Here is a 17,497-nt window from a genome sequence, read left to right as displayed (position 1 = left end):
AACACTTCTAGGCAATGAGAGGTAGCTGGAATTCTACCAAGTAAGATTTCTGGGAAACTGAAGTCAGAGAGATAGAGTCAGTTGGTACAAGTTCCAGGAACTGCCAGGAACATGGGCATGGTGGCAGGAGTGGCCCAGCCCCCTTGGCAAGCAAAAGAATGAAGGCCACATGTGAAAGACAAAATAGAAAGATGGAAGGAAGCTGGATCTACGCTAAAGCAAAGATCAGTTTCCTCTGAAAGAGAGAAAAAACAAATTCATATTTGTATAACTCATGATTTCTTGGGTTTCCTGTGCCATGCAGTCAAATGTATATGTGTGATATAACATTTTTTTTTAAGGACTGTATGCCTATATTTATAGTTAATTATGAGTTAGTCCCACCTTTAACTGTTTATCAATTATGAAATTGGAAATATATTAGATTGACTATTTTGCTCAATTAAATGTGTTACTGAAGGTAATTGATTCACATCTTCTGAATATTCGAAAAAATCTGTTGGAGCACTGAACTTCTGCTCATGATGAAATGGATTGTAGACCTTGTATTATGTATCCAAAAGGTGATTTAATATCTGTGATTAAGTGTATAAGAGCTCTACCAAAACAAGGGTTAAATATTCTATTCTTTTATGGTTAGAATTTCACTGAAAATTATATTCATTGGATATTTAATTAAATCATAAAATTTTATTTGGGCCCATAGAAATACTCATTTTTTACCTCGCTTGTCCATATTTTCTAAATTTCCATTAAAGACGATGTATAACTTTTATAATAAGGAAAAAACCACATTTTTTGAAAGGAACAAATACTACTGAAAAATCAACATAGGAAAATTGGATCAAGATATCACAATGCACATACCACATTCTCCTCTCCCTGCAAATCACTAAAAATGTCAAAGAGATACCTTTCTCAAAGAGTAGATCTAGAAACCACTAAACATTTCCATTAGCAGAACAGAAATTGTTGGATGCTCCTGGAAGATAAACAGCAAGCAAGAACGGTTTGATAAGGGTAGAGAAAAACTTCGGCCTGAAAAAAGGTATAAGAGAAAAAGGTGTGGAAGGTAAATGCTGATCCAGAAAAAGCATATATCCAGAATGAAAATAAAAACAGCAGGAAGGCATCGCCCAATTCAGAAGGCAACAGCTGTTTAGAAGAACAGCAGGCAGCAGCTAAATGCAATTCCAGGATAAAACCCAAGTGTCCCCTTGGTGACAGAGTGACCACCTGCCTTGGGAGTGGTAGTGGCTGTCCTAGTATGGGTGCGGTGGTCCCGGGTGGAAAGAATGTTGAATTGCACTTTATTGGGGCCTTCTAAAAGGATATAGACAGGAGTATAAAAAGGAAAGTTGGGTTTGCCTGAAAAGGAAACAAATTATGATTCTGCAGGACTCTCGTTACTTTGGCATTGATACCATATTTGTTTCTTAAAGTGAAGTGTGACAGTTGACATTGACACACTTCACCACTCACACAGGCCCAGACTCCTGTTCTGGGGGAGAGTTTTTGGGAGAAAACGGGTCTACATAACTGCATAAGAAATATATGACCACTATCTATACTAATCAATCAGTCAATCTAGTTCTCCATCAATGAATATAAATCAATATCCAAAGATTAAAGTCAATTGAACAATAGCAACGTAATGATGCCAAAAATAAACAGATGACCCTGAAGGAAAGAGATAATTCAAGGAAAAAAAGAGAACCTTGGAATTTAAGGTTTAATTTAGTGCCTTCAGAGTGCTGAGAGGCTACTGCGGCTGAGAAACCAGAACAGACCACAAAATAAAGGAAAAATCAGGGGAAAGGAGGTGCTTCAGTAAGTTCATAAGAGGACTATTAAAGTTTTAAAAATTAATGAAAGGTAAAAGTGTTAATACAACCAAGGCCAAATTAATGATATAAAAGATGAAGTTGAAGGGACAGCCAAGAATGTAGAGCAAACAGACACACAAACAAAGCTTGGAAAATATAACAGGACATTTAAGAGATATTGAGATTCAATCCAAACAATGAAACAATCATCTAACAACAATCATCTAACAACAATCATCTAATATCCAGAAGGAGACAGTGAGAAAATGAAGGGAATAAATACTTGTTTTAAACGTTAGAAGAAAATATGCAGAATGAACAAGCTGAAGAATGAAAGAGCTCACTTGTTAGTGACCAGGATGAATTTTTTAAGGAAGTAAAACTGCTAAAATTTCAAGGTTCCGACAATAAAAAAGGAAATTCACAAAGCTTCCACATTTGTATATAAAGGAATGAAGTTGATGTAGATATTGTGCTTCCCCACAGCAATAGTGCATGAGAGAAGATAACGGACAAATATTTTCAAAATTCTGAACAGAAATGATTTTGAGCCTGGGATTCTATCTGCAAAAAATTAAGAAAAGAACTAGGATAATCTACGTATCTATTTTTTAAATTATTTATATCTTCATTTGGTGAGTATAGTGGGTCAGATTCATAATTCTAAGATTAATGCATAATTACCTTATGCAACTTGTAATGTTAAAACTTCATTAAGAAAATGTAATGAAAACTTTATGTAATTGTTCTGTTAATGTAGGTAAACGATGACAAAGGCAGAAATAAAGAATAGGAGAGAATAAGGAAGGGAGAGAGGGGAAGAGAAGGAGGAGGAGGAGGGAGGAACTGGTATTCATGATGTCAAATTCAAATAGGAAACTTAAAAGTTTAGGTATATTTCTAAGAACCTCCAAGTCTATTTACCTGCAGAAGCAGATGCTGAATTTTTTAGGAAAATAAATCTTGTGGAAATGTTTATTAGGATTTACATATTGTAAGTATACCATATTTTTTAAAGGCTGGCTTTATAGGGCTTTTTACATTTTTGACAAAGAACAATGTGAATTTTTAAGCAGCATAATACAATGCCAGGCTTTCCCTGACTTCCAGATGCCCCACTTCTCAGGACAGCACAAGACTTCTACTCCCTGGAATATATAGTCATTCTTTTACCTGCGACCACTCCCCCTGCCTCATTCCCCATTCTCTCTAGAACTGGGGCTTCAGCAGCAAGACTGGGGGGTATGTGGGACAAGAGGAAGGCAGACAGGAGGAAGAGCCCCCAGGGCTACTCCCCTTGCCCACCAAGAATGTGGCTCTCTCTCTGCCTTTGCTGGAGTTAAACACCAAACAGTTTATTGCACTTACATGTTACGGAAAAGTAAGACTCTTCATTTCATTTTATACTTAAGCCCTAATGCTAAGTGCCCACCTTACGATTCCCTTCGGGGTCCAAGTGAAAGAAATGGGAGGAGCACTGTATCTATGTGACTATAGTGCAAAGTTTTGGGAAACCTAGAGAGGCTAGTTATGCATTTTCTTGAGTAACTGGAGGATTCAGGAGAAGCTATAGGCCCATATTTTGCAGTTTGCTAGGGAAGAGGAAAAATCTTAGTCTGAAGTAGTTGGAAACAGAAATGGGGAAAGGCCAAGTTCTTAGGATTCTCTCAAGATGATCTGGGAGACAACTGGAAAATGACCCAGGGAATTTAAAACTGCAGGGTAAACCTTTTCTTTGATAGGCATCTTGTCCAGGACTCATGTGGCTGGAGCCCTAGCCTCAAGCTGTGGACATCACCTTTACTCAGTTACAGCTTGAGACAATCTCACCTTCCAAGAAGACCCAGGTTTCAACTAGGCTGAAAGTTCAAACAGCGTAGAACTCAAAATGGCTTACCTTGAGTATATCATTATATACAGCAGAGGATTCTAGAACTGTGTTCATTATACTGGCTACAAGCCACATGTGACATTTTAGATTCAAATCAATTACAATTAAAATTTTAGTTCCTTACTTACACTAGCTACGTTTCAAGTGTTAATGCCACATGTGATGGGGGCTACCATATTGGACAGCACAGAAATAGATCATTTCCATCGCTGTAGAAAGTTCTAAAGGACAGTGCTCTTCTAGGACATTGTAAACACAAATACAAAGCTTAACTTTGTATATGTGAGCTGCCCTGGCAACACCCCACTGTGATTAATGTATCTAAGAGAAGATTTGACTTACAGACAACCTAAACTAACTCAAATTAGAGACTGTCTTCAGTTATGCCAGCTACCCAATATCCTTGAAGTTTTAATTTATGTCATTATTGATATTACAATTAAACAAATGAGAAACCTAAATCAAAGGGATTAACCAACTTGCCCCAGGCAACTTTACCTGTGACTGCAGCAGAATATCAAGTTCCCCTTTTCCTATATATGAATTACCCCAAAGTTCCAAGAATCCTATCTGCATAGAACCTGATATAAGAACTGCACAGAGAATGTATCCAGTAATTATCTGTTGCATCAATGATGCAATTATTTCAATGCAACACTGCAATGATGCAATAAATGGATGAATGAGTGAACTGTAAAGCAGAGCTACCAGTAAAACCACCACAGAAATAGGAGGACATGACTCAGCCTCAGAAGTAAAACTGTGGCCGTGGAATAGCCAAGGGTAAGCTGGAATTTCAACCAGCCATTTCTCAGAAAACATGTGATGCTTCCCTTATGGTTTTTTGAATCATTCTCTGGCCCATTTGATTAATGCTGTATCTTTCACTTTTCACCATTTTAATTTCTTTGAACATAAAGGGTACCCTAACCACTCTCCCATCCCCACCCCCAATTAAAACAAACTACACAGACTTGCTCATAATACTTGGGCCCACTTCTCTGGGACTCCTTTGCCTGTCCACAGAGTTTCCATTCAGTGCTGAGGTTTAAATAAAGGCTCCGTGTATCCCATCCACAAAGACTTGCTCCATTACCAAAGAAGTGATCAACTTCAAAAGAAGGGAATAAATTTTGTGTGCAGGGAGACTGCTGTATAGGGAATAAGAAATAATCACTTACGTTTCAAATTTGCAAAATTTTGCAGTTTGCTGTCTGCTTTAGTTTTCTCTTAAAGCTAGGGGATGATTGACCTTTTCTGATAATTTTTCCACATTCCCCTTCCCTCCCCTCAATCAAACCAAACCTTTTGAGCCCTGTTCACTACTTACAGGAGATTCGCTGACTCCAAAGATGTCTCTGACGTCCCTGACAGATTGCTTGTTCTTTTTTCTCATGGTTTGAGTGTAAGTATTATATCTCTTCTTCACTGCAGCTGCTTGGGTTCGAGTCAAAGTAGAGAGCAAGGCTTTGCCATCCTCCTCTTCATCACCCGAGATCAGGGTTGATAAACCTACATCTTGCAACCACTCTGCTTCAAGTTCTCCTTCTGTAAGATGAAGTTACCAAGAGAAGGTTAGAATATTCTGAGATTGGAAGCCATGTATATCTGTAAGTCTGTACACATCAGCGAGTACGAAATAATCACTAGACAATATATTAAGACCATCCTGGACCTTGAGGACATTATGCCAAATGAAATAAGTCAGACAGAGAAAGAAAAACACCAAACACCATATGATCTCATTATATGTGGAGTTTAAAAACAAAACAAAGCAAAAAGTCCGAGCTCATAATATAGGGAATGGATTGGTGCTTACCAGAGGCCAGGGGTGGAGGGTGGGCGAAATGGGTAAAGGTGGTCAAAAGGTACAAACTTCCAGTTATAAAATAAAATAAATAAGTCATGGGGATGTCATGTACAGCATGGTAACTATAGTTGATAATGCTCTGTTGCATATTTGAAAATTTTTAAGAGAGTAGGATCTTCAAAGTTCTTACCACAAGAAAAAACATTTTGTAACTATGTGTGATGATGGATATTAACTACACTTATTTTGGTGATTGTTTCACAATGTATTCAAATATCTAATCATTATGTTTATACCTGAAACTAATATAATATTGTATGTAAACTAAACCTCAAAAAAATTTAAAAGACCATTCTTTTTCCCATAGTAATTGTGAGAACGGCCTATAGGAATGAATAAAAGGTCTGTATTGTATTTTTTTAAATAAGTCAAATTTTTAAAGTAACTTCTAGTAGAGTAAGGTTATTTGGCAGATTTGGGAAGGTAATTTTCCTTACCAGAGAGTTAAATATAAGCCATATCTGAACAGCCAATTTCAAAAAATGATAAAATATGAATATCTAAACTAAAACCATGACAGAAAAAAAGTGGTTTAATGGCACACAAAAGAATTTTTTAATCACACAAATTCAGGTTCAAATCCCAACCACCATTTACTAACTGAATGACTTTGGAGAGTTTTAAGTATCTCTAGATCTCGTGTCCTCTTGGCAAAATGGAGGTAATAATAACCAAAGTATTAGGTGGCTATGAGGATTATTTTATTAATGAATTTGTGACAGATGGCAAAACTCTAGAACAGAGTATGTGTTCAATAGATATTCGTTCTCTTACTTTTCTTCTTATTTTGAACATTAGGTAATCTTTCCTTTTCTCAGAAGGCAGCTAAAAAACTTAAAATTCATCATGATGAGGATCAATCGCTATTATAAATAAGATGTGCGGAAATACTAAAGAATTCAGAATAACAACATCATGTAACAGAAAATCCACTGTACACACTATAACATTCTGGGAACTATGCTAAACAGGCATTACCTGAATAAGGTTTCTTTTAAAGAGCAGAATTGACTGGTTTGCAAGTACACTATCAAATCATCAGTCCAGAGGTGTTGGACTCTGCTTATGTTATTCTATCACTGTTACATGAACAAAAGCCTTCCCACATGCTTTACAAGAAAATGAGAAAACATTTTAAACTGAATAATAATGAAAATATGAAATATCAAAATTTGTGGGATGGAGTGAAGTCACAAAGGAAAAAGTAAAACTGTCTCTATTCACAAATGATCTCTTTGTTTATGTAGAAAATTCTAAGAAATCTAGTAGTAGACAACTACTGGTAAGTGAATTTAGAAAGGTAATGAAATATAAGGTCAAGTACAAAAATCAATTGTACTGCATATCAGTTGCAAACAATTAAAAAATGAGAGAGGTGAGAGAACAAGAGAGAGACACCCAGTTAAAAGAAATAGTCAGAAGATTTCACAAAGCAAGATATATGAATGGACAATAAGCAGAGGAAAAAGCATTTGACATCATTAGTCATCAGTGAAATATAATTACAACCACAATGAGATACCTCCACACATCCCCAGAATCATTCATGTTAATAAGTCTTAAAACATCAAATGTTGCAAGGATGTGGGGCAGCTAGACTTGTCTGTCAGATACTGCTGGGAGGAGTGTAAAGTGGTACAACTACTCTGGAAAAATGCTGGCAGTTTCTTATGTAATTACACATATTCTATGAAAAATACATATATCCAAGAGAAATAAAAATACATCTCCACCGAAAGACTTCTACAAGATTGTTCACAGCAGCCTTATTCATAATGGCCAAAACTGCAAACAACCAATAACAGTTAAATGTATACACAAATTATGGCATTGTTCACAGCAGCCTTATTCATAACGGCCAAAACTGCAAACAACCATTAACAGTTAAATGTATAGACAAATTATGGCATATTCATACAACAGAATACTGCTGTCATGGGTTGAACTGGGTCCCCAAAAAGATACACTGACGTTCTAACCACCAATACAGGTGAATGTAACCTTATTTGGAAACAGGGTCTTGGCAGGTATAATTAGGATTTAAGTTGAGGTGAGGTCATACTGGAGTAAAGAGGGCCCTTGATCCGATATAGCTAGTGTCCTTATAAGAAGAGGAGGTGAGACACAGACAACAACACAGGGAGTAGGCTACGTGACTACAGAGGCAGAGAATGGCATGTGTTGTCTACAACACATGGAACAGCTAGGATTGCTGGCAACACCAGAAGCTAAGAGAAAGACATGGAACAGATTCTTCCCTACCATCTTCAGAGAGAGGAGGGCCCTGCTGACCCCTTGATTTTGGACTTCTAGTCTCCAGAACCACAAGAGAACAGATTTCTGTTGTTTTAAGCCACCTAGTTCTGTGGTACTTTGTTACAGCAGCGCTCGGAAACTAATACAAACTATCCCATAATAAAAAGCAATGAAATAGTAATACACCAAATGAATCTCAAAAATATTATGTTCAGTGAAAGAAGCCAAACCCAAAACTGTATGCTGCAAAAACATCAGAACCTTGGTTGTCTCTGGCTAGGGACAGCAAGTCACGGGGATGATGAGATTGGGAAAAACCATGAAGAAATTTTGAGTTGATTGAAATGTTATGTCGATTTGTGTGAGGTTACAGGGTTAGTATTTGTCAAATGTCACTGAATTGCACACTTAAGATCTAGGCATATGCTTCAAGGAAAATAATATCAGTCAAATAAATTTTAAACTCCAGTTAGTAGGTATGCTTTTTGTAGAAGTTTATGTTAGCAAGCCTGAGAATGTTTTCTGTATACTCTAGGCTTGAGCAAATGAAAAAATACATTGAGGAAAGTAAGAACCAGGTTTCTCATTATTGGAGAAGGGGGTTATAAATACAGAAAAATGGAAGACAACAACCAACTTTGTGGTGTTGGATTGGAATTGGAGGTTATCAGTACGAACCCATGATTTTTAATATAGCTAGCTAGCTAGCTAGTAAGAAAAAAGAAGTGGAGAATAAGAGGTATTTTCCTTTATGTGTCTTTCTGGATCTGAAAAGGCAAAATGTAAGTACGTAAGGAAAAGGAATAAAAATACCCTTCTCTGATGCGGGATAGTTCCCTTGAATGGATTTTCATTAAATCTGTGGTGGGAATTTTTACTTCTAATGCTAAGTGAAATATACTAATTGTGGTACATCTGAACTATTGTTTTTCAGATCTAAGAAGGATAGGCTTGTAGAAAGGGAATAAAGAACAAAAAAGTTTTTTAAAGTTTCAGTTTATCTTGATAGTTGTCTTGAGGTTAATCACTGGCTAATGAAAACATTCTTAGGTACTTACTAAACTACCTTCAGTCTTTCTTATGCATTTACTTGTCGATAGGTAGTACCTGGAGAAGATAACCTATGCTTTTAATCTCAGGTGAGTAATTTTGTACTTTTTGACAATTACGGACAATTATACTTTTTGGGTCCTCAACCTTCTTGTTTAATTTCACTGGAAACTAGTATAATTGACATATCTGACACAGCTTTTATTTGGTGAAGTACTAGATTATCCGTTCTCTAAATACATTAATACTAGTACATGTTTCATAGTTAAATATTTTTAATCCAGAATTATGTTGGTAAATTTTTTTTCTGTCTGTCTCTTTTGGTAATTAATGGTCAAGTATACAAATATAAAAGCCATCAAAACGAGAATACTCAGTCTGCTAGATGATTATGAATCAAGTCAACAGACAGGTACAGCATCCCTAAGTGGTGATATGTAAGGGATCAATTTGGATTGTGTTGACAGCCCTCCTTCAGGTCATGTCACCTTACACAGAAGCCACCCTGAGCCAGACCAGCAGATATAAATCAGCGGGAGCAGGCAGCTGATTTGCCAAATTCTACTGATTCACTTGTTAAACTACTAGTGGAATGATTTCTACCTGCCAACAGAACAAGAGAGCATACAAAGAAAGACAGCACAGGGGAAGACCAATCTAGCACCTCACCATCCAGGGGCTTGGCCTCAGCTGGCGTCTGCTCTTCCTGAACTCCCAGGCTGTTCTCTTTGATACTTTCTATTTCCCGCCAGAAATCCTCCATGGAGGCGCTGTCTATGGAGGCTTGAGAGTTGGAGCGGCTGAATGCCGGGGATTGTAAGGATTCATTGGAGAGCATCCTGCTAATTCTTCGGCAGCGAGAAATGGATTTTCTGAGGAAAGAATAGTATCTGTTAACGAAAATCAGTGTCTCATGTTACAAATCACAAAATTAAATTTAGGTGTGATATCAATGGAGAGATGGAGTTAGTGTGATAGAGAGGGGTTTGAGGGAATAACCTCCAGTCAGCAGTGGCTCCGTCCTTTTCATTCTCTATAATTCATAATGACTTTGTGGCCATGCGGGAATTACCACAAAAATACTTTTTATAACTTTCACACACTCATAAAGTGGGAAGTTGTTCATATTAGTCAAAACATATATAGTAAAAGTTAGCCCCTGTAAAGTATCTAAGGTGATGTCAGAGAAGAGTGAAAAAAGCTGGCTGCTCACATCCAGTGTGGTGGCTACCATTAAACAAACAAAATATATAAGCATTGGCGAGGATGTAGAGAAACTGGAACCCTTGTTCATTGTTGGTGGAAATGTAAAATGGTACAGCCTCTGTGGAAAACAGCATGGCAGTCCCTCAAAAAATCTAACGGAACTACTGTGATATCCAGCAATTCCACTGACTATACATACAAAAGAACTGAAAGCAGAGTCTTGAAGAGATACATGTACATCCATGTTCATAACAGTGATTCACAATAGCCACAAGGCAGAAGCAACTTAAATGTCCAGACAGACCAATGGATAAGCAAAATGTGGTCTATTCATACAACGAAATATTATTGAGCCTTAAAAAGAAAGGAAATTCTGACACATGCTACAACATGGATGAACCTTGAGGACATCATGCTAAGTGAAACAAGCCAGTCACAGAAAAACAAATGCTGTATGTTTCCACTTATATGAGGGACCTAAAGTAGTCAAACGCCTAGAGACAGAAAGTAGAATGGTGGTTGTAAGGGTCTGTGGGGAAGGAGGCATGGTGAGTTATTGTTTAACAGGTAGAGAGTTTCAGTTTTACAAGATGAACAAGTTCTGGAGCTGGATGGTGGAGAAAGTTGCACAACAGTGTGAATGTCCTTCATACCACCGAGCTGTAGGCTTAAAGGGGTTAATATGGTCAATTTTATGTCGCACATTGTACCAGAATTTAAAAACAAATATTTTTAAATTTAAAGATACATTTTTTAAAAGTTGGCTGTTGAGAAAATGAGCCAATGAGAGGAAATAATCCATGACATTAAACGGAAAAACTCTGGATTAGGATGGGGAAGTGGGGCACTGACTCAGTTCAGGGAGAACTGGATCACCACCAAGGGTAAGGTCCAAATGCTTAGGGGGGCAGCGAAGCTCCAGGTATCACCACCCAGCAGGACCACTGCTAACCTAGCAGACAACAGCTGAACAAGGCACAGAGCAGCTCCATGGGGTACTTTCCTCGTGGGATTGCTGCGAGGACTAAGTGAGTTAGCACACGTAAAGCATTTAGGACATAAAAACATCCAACAGATGTTAGTCTAAAAAACGAGAGACACAGTAGGGGAGACAGATGCCAAAATGCTGGAATTCTGAGAGTGTTTGGTGATTTACATAAAAATAAAATATTTTATGTGCGGTGGTGGATGCGTTAACTAACCTTACTGTGGTAATCATTTAGCAATATATACATATATCAAATCTTCAGGTCGTACTCCTTAAATTTACCCAATGTTACATGTCAATTCTATCTCAATAAAGCTGGAAAAAATTTTAAATGTTTGACTCTATGATATATGATTGACAAATATTACACTTCTTAGGAACAGAATGTTTGATTACATACAACACTTCAGTCTTCAACCAGGAAGAATGACTGAATTACTCTATGCAGTATGATCTTCTGTTCTTATTTTTACAGGATTTTTTTTTTCTTTTTAATTTGCCAGTTGGAGTGTGTATGCAACTCCTCCACGCTTGCTTTCTTCTTCTTGGGTCCAGGTGGAATTGAACCAAAAAGTTGAGACTACTTAACCAATGTGTGGTCAGAGCTGTTTTATCCAAAACAAGATCCAGATGGAAAGAGCAATGACATAGTAATGTCCAACCATGGCATTCTGACTCGCTTAGGACAATTCAATTTTGACATTCAGAGCAGCAGTGGATTACTAGCAAACTTAGCCGTGTCCTAGAGCATATGTAAAGCACACTGATATGCATGAGAGTACAAAAAGAAAGGGGAATAAGAAAAAAATTCCATGTGCTCATATGGTCTATACCTCTAGGAATCCTAGATTTCTCAATCACCTTTAGTATAAATTTCTAGAATTTGATCATTGATCCTGAGACTGTACCAGACTGTAAGTAGTTCTAGTTTTGCAGTGAGTTAGCCAACTTACTTTTAAAACTCAGAGCATTTCAGGAAAATATTAGATATCCACTTTTATTTTTTTTATTCTTTGCTGTGTGATAAAAATAATTTTATGTCGCTTTGATAATTGGGTGATAAGAGTTCTTCACTGAATTCTTTACAGTTTGACGAGACAGACACATTCTAGTAGTTGAAATACATAGGAAATCAACACAGGTTATGAAGGCAATTACTGCTCCCTTTATTATTTTTTAGGCTCTTCAACCTTTTCCCTTTTGAAAACCACTAACGAATTCATAGAATTATAGTATATAAACATCTACCTCTGTGAAACTGTAATCAATTACCACTGCTCACACAGCCTACTGCCCTCCGTGTACCATATTCAGTAAAAAGTATATAGATGCCCAAAACTTTCTCTAGTTCCAGTTTTTTTTTTTAGGTTTATTCTTTTAAAATGAATATGACTTGTAAAAAATTAACAGTCTTAACAGACGACATGGACTAAGTTTTTAAAAATTATAAGGCGGTATATTATAAGCATAAAAGTTTAAGTAATACACAATTTATAAAGCAGAAGTTGAAGGTTTCTTCCCATCTGTATCATATCATATTGTTCTATAAGCTGCTTTGCTTTCCCCACTCAAAAACATGTCACAGGTCTCTTTTCCATGCCAATACAGAGATAACACCTCAATGGCTGCATGGAACAGCACCATTTATCTTAGAAATTAAGAAAACATGCAGATATACCTAAGCACTGAAAATGTTTGAAAAAGTGAGACATTTGGGAAATATTAAGTGAATCTTAGAAGATGAGGAGCATATATATTTAGGGCTAATAATGATTATTTTAGTTACAGCACGGTTTCTTACTCATGCAAAGGGAATACTGGTAGAATCTCAGAGAAGAGATCTTCATAAACTTCTGCTGGGAGCAGGAGGGCCAGAGGTGAAATACAGGTCATGAACATCTGCGTAACACACTGGTTTCATCTGAGACAATCCACCCAAAGAATCCTTTAATTGCAATGGTCAACTATTTTTTTTGGCAAATAAGTCAAACAGCATTTTTGGGATAAGCACATTTGGAAGAGTTCTCATTTTTTTAGTTAGGGATCCAAATATTTCCCCCTTCACCCCAGGGTAGAGTAGGGACCATGACCTTCCAGTCTTAAAGTATTACGTAATTGTGATGCTTGGGCTCATCCACCACTTTGATGAGCCCCACAGCTTCAAACCTCACCATATTAGGATAAACAGAGCTTCAGCTTCATCAGCTGTTTGTCATTTTTTATTCCAAAACAATACCAGGAAAACACTACATGAAAAACAGAATGCAACTGTTACACAGCATTATATAGCAACTTTTGTTGGGAAAACACCATTAGGTTTGTGGGGTTTTTTTAGCCACGCTGTGCGGCATGCAGGATCTTAGTTCCCGAGACCAGGGATTGAACCCGTGTCCCCTGCAGTGGAGGCACGGAGTCTTAACCACTGGACCTCCAGGGAAGTCCCAAAACACCATTAGGTTTAAAATTAGATTTAAGTGGATGATAATTACCATAAATTCAAAGTGGCATTAATAAAAAAATTGAAAAAAAAGATTTTACTATTCCATTTTCCCCTCCATAATGTTTTTAGAAATACCTTATATTATATTTTAATGATTACTGGAGATGCTACAACTTCAGAACAATGCAAATAACGTATAAGAGTTTAATTCTCCCTCCACCCCTTATTATATTACTATTGTCATACATGTTGCTTCTTCACATGTTTACACCCCACAATGGTTATTATTTTTGTTTCTTTTAAAAAGTCAATAATCTTTTTAAAAATTAAATAAGTAGTCTTTTATGTTTATCCTTTCTGGTGCTCTTCACCCTTCCTGCATGTCCATGTATCCATAACAGATCATTCTAATCGGTTTTGAGAACCCCCTTTGGTATTTCCTCTCTTTTTCTTTAGCATTTCTTGTACTATGGATCTGCTGGCAACAAATCCCCTCATATTTCTTTCTGAATATGTCTTTAATTCACCTTCATCTTTGATGAATATATTTCCTGGGCATAGGACTCTAGGCTGGCAGATTTATTGTTGTTTTTATAATCCTTTTAAAGACGGCATTCCATTGTCTTCTGTATTCTTGATTCTGATGAAAAGTCAATTATAACTCTTACTCACATTCTTCTAAATATAATGTTCTTCCTCTCTAACTGCTTTTAATAGATTTTTTTCCCTTTATCTTTTGTTTTTAGAAGCTTAATTATAAAATGCCTAGATTGTTTTATTTGTATTTATTCTACTTAAGGTTTACTGAACTTCTTGAATCGGTGGGTAGATGTATTTCATCAACTTTAGGGTAGTCATCCATTTTCTCTTCAAGTATTTCTTCTGTCCAACTCTCTCTCTCCTCCTCTTCTGGAACTCCAATAACACAACCATTTGATATTGTCCCAAATGTCCTTCATGATATGTTTGTTTCCCCTCCAACCCTCACCCCTTGTACTTCAGTTTAGGGAATTTCTACTACCCTGTCTTCAGGTTCACTTTTCTTTTCTTCTATGTGCCCAGTGCTAGTTAAGACCATCCAATGAATGCTTCAATTCTGATACCATGTTTTTTCATATCAAGAATGTCCTATTAGTTCTTTTTAAAGATTCTATCTCTCTGTTGACATTATTCATCTTTTATCCCTTTTATCTGTCTTCTTTTTAACATACTTATTATTGTTATTTAAAAGTTCTTGTCTCTTAATGCCAACATCTGTGCTGTCAGTGCATCTGCTAATATTGATTAAAAAAAACAGTCAATTGTTTATGGACCATATTTTCCTTTTCTTTTACAAATCTCACAATTTTTTGTTGACTTTGTTTTTAAAAGAACTCTAGAAAACTGGAGTAAATAGTAATTTCCCCAAGAAGGGTAAGCTTTCTGTCTGGTAATTGAAATGAGGTACAGATCACTTCAACCCATTTAAGGAGCTGAGCTGCAACTTTAACCAGTTTTAGGTTACCTCTGACTCCAAATGCTTTGAGGGGGTTGATCTGTCCTGTGTGTATTACAGGTCCCTCCCTCAACAGGGCTTTGGAATAAACACCACAGGACTACAGGAATTGCTCTCTACTTTAGAGCCTAGCCACGAGCCTCCTGTGTTGTTGGGCTCTCAGCAAAATCCCAAGGGGGAGAGTTGTCAGATGTGGAGAACTAGCTCTGCATTTGGGGCTTCGACAGAATCCAACCTTTTGCGCCAGTGCAGTCAGCCCCATGGGTGTCTCCTCTCCCCATAGAGTCCTTCTGCCAAGGGAGGTGTGATCTTCTGCCCAGCAGTGCACAGACTCAGGGAGAGACACACACTGCAGTGACTGCTGGGCTCTGCCCACCTAGGAAGAGCTCTTCCCTCCCTGGAACTGAGTTCCTTTAGACTTTGTGTCCACAGCTCTCCATTATAAACAGCTTTAAAACATATGATTTTACATGCATCGTCTCTTCTCTAGTTGCAACAGTGAGAAAGATAATCGGCCGCAACCTAGTCTGTGTTCTAACTGGAAATGGAACTCCCACAGAACACTGTAAACACATCAGATATTTTTTAAATGCTGCATCTACTAATGAACTGCTTGCTCTAACCACAAGTTCAATTGTTCTGAGTATATTCCACAGAATATTTCAAAAAGACATACTTCTTGCTAAGAAATACTCTGTGGCCTTTATTATTTCTTATTTTATAAAGAATTTCACATGAAACAATTTACTATCATACATATTCCATCATTTGATCCTTACCTTAACCTCCTGAAGTAGTCAAAGCAAGTATTATACATCTCAGTATACAGTGAGGGAAACAGTTACAGAGAGTAAAGTGAAGACACATTAACTTCCCACCACAATTACAATAAAATGCATATTCTTTTCTATGACATCATAGCCCAGCATGTTCTGTCCTCAAACATCTTACCCAGTCTCACCTTATATCATTCTCCCCTAGCATTAGCACCAGGCCTGCTAATCTTTTCTCAGTTTCTCTAAAAAGTCAAGCTCTTCCTTCCCTTAGGAAATTTTCTCTTACCGTTTTTTTTCTGCTTGGAACATTCTGTCTATTTCCATGGCAAGATGCTTCTCATCATTCAGCTCCTAATGTAAATGTCGCCTCCTCAGGGGATCTTTTCCCGGCCACCCTAACATAGCATTCCTCCAATTACCCACCATCTCAGCTTTCTGCATTTCCTTCTTCTCACTCATCAACAACATATATTTTATCTATTCACCTACTTCATTTTTGGGAACTATTTTTCCCACTAGAATATAGAGGAACTGTGTCTGTCTTATTTACACAGTATCTGGCCAATAGCAGGAACTCAGAAATATTTGCTGAATGAATGACTAGGGACAGTGAAGCCAGGATATGAATTCACACCTTTTCAATTCTTTCCAAATGCTTTCCCTACAGTAATCCTTCTTAATTTCAAACGTCTCCTCAGGTATTTGTGTATCTGTGTATAGCGCTACATATTTTTATACCAGGGAAGGAATATAGTATCGTGATTTAGAGAAAAACTCTGAAGACAGCTGGTCCAGATTTGAATGTGGGCTCTGCCACTTCCTAGATCTACAACCTTGAGCAAGGAATTGAACCCTTGGGCCTCCATATCCTAATCTGTAAAATGGGAATATTAATCACATACATGCCCTGGGTTATTATGAGGATTAACTGAGTAAATATATGTAAAATGCATGGCACATAGTAATCCCATGTGTTATTACTATAATTTAACTAATTTGTTGGCATGCCTATGGCTAGGTTTAGGGTCAGGCTAAAACGGGTGGTAAAATATCACAGCAGCACTAAAATTTACTAGGAATATAATGAGATAAATAAAACTGCATTTATCAGAACTCGTCTCTGATCCAACCCCACTCCCAAGCCTTGTTTCTCCAACTCCCTTAGGCCAGAAGCGACCATCTGACACAATTCTGGCCAAGTCACATAAGAAAAATCCCTCTCCATGGTTTCAGTGTAATCTTTTATTTTCCTCATATAGGTGCTATCCTTTTCTCTTCCTACCTCTCCCTTACTGGAATGTAGACAAGATGACTGGTGCCTCAGCAGCCATCTTGCAACCATGAGAAAAAAGCCATGAAAATTGTAGTTATCAGCCTTGATATTATTGAGTCTCAGAAATAACATCAGATGCTGCCTATACTCTGGACTTCCAGAAATGTGAGAAAAATAAACTCCTATTTTTAAAAACTACTCTAATCTCTGTTGTTGTTGTTATTGCTACTTGCAGTCCAAATGATTCCTAAGTGATATACCTAGAAGAAATACTTTAATAAGTCATTTGGGGTGGGGTAAGATGAGACACCATCTCCACCCCACTAAGGAGACTATTCAAGTAAGATTAGACAGTCAGTAACCTGCCTCCTAAAGGAAGGTGGAATCTAATGTAATGATTTTCCATTTTAAGGGTGACCAAATTAT

General features: G+C 37.2%; 1 protein-coding gene across 5 annotated transcripts in view; it reads right to left on the bottom strand.

Annotated features, from left to right (window-relative positions):
- The window catches only part of ARHGAP28 (Rho GTPase activating protein 28), a 152,598-nt gene that overhangs the window by 57,488 nt on the left and 77,613 nt on the right, over nucleotides 1–17,497 (bottom strand). For all 5 annotated transcript variants that reach the window (XM_061169947.1, XM_061169946.1, XM_061169945.1 and 2 more), the window contains 2 exons: nucleotides 9,563–9,765; nucleotides 5,048–5,265 (listed from right to left, as the gene is read on the bottom strand). In XM_061169947.1, the coding sequence (XP_061025930.1) occupies nucleotides 5,048–5,265; nucleotides 9,563–9,765 (421 nt within the window). The remainder of the gene's footprint in view (nucleotides 1–5,047; nucleotides 5,266–9,562; nucleotides 9,766–17,497) is intronic.

This window comes from Eubalaena glacialis, chromosome 15 (assembly GCF_028564815.1).
Source record: "Eubalaena glacialis isolate mEubGla1 chromosome 15, mEubGla1.1.hap2.+ XY, whole genome shotgun sequence".
NCBI lineage: Eukaryota > Metazoa > Chordata > Mammalia > Artiodactyla > Balaenidae > Eubalaena > Eubalaena glacialis.
The sequence above is the reverse complement of the archived record's forward strand: the minus strand, read 5'-3'. Positions and strand labels throughout refer to the sequence as shown.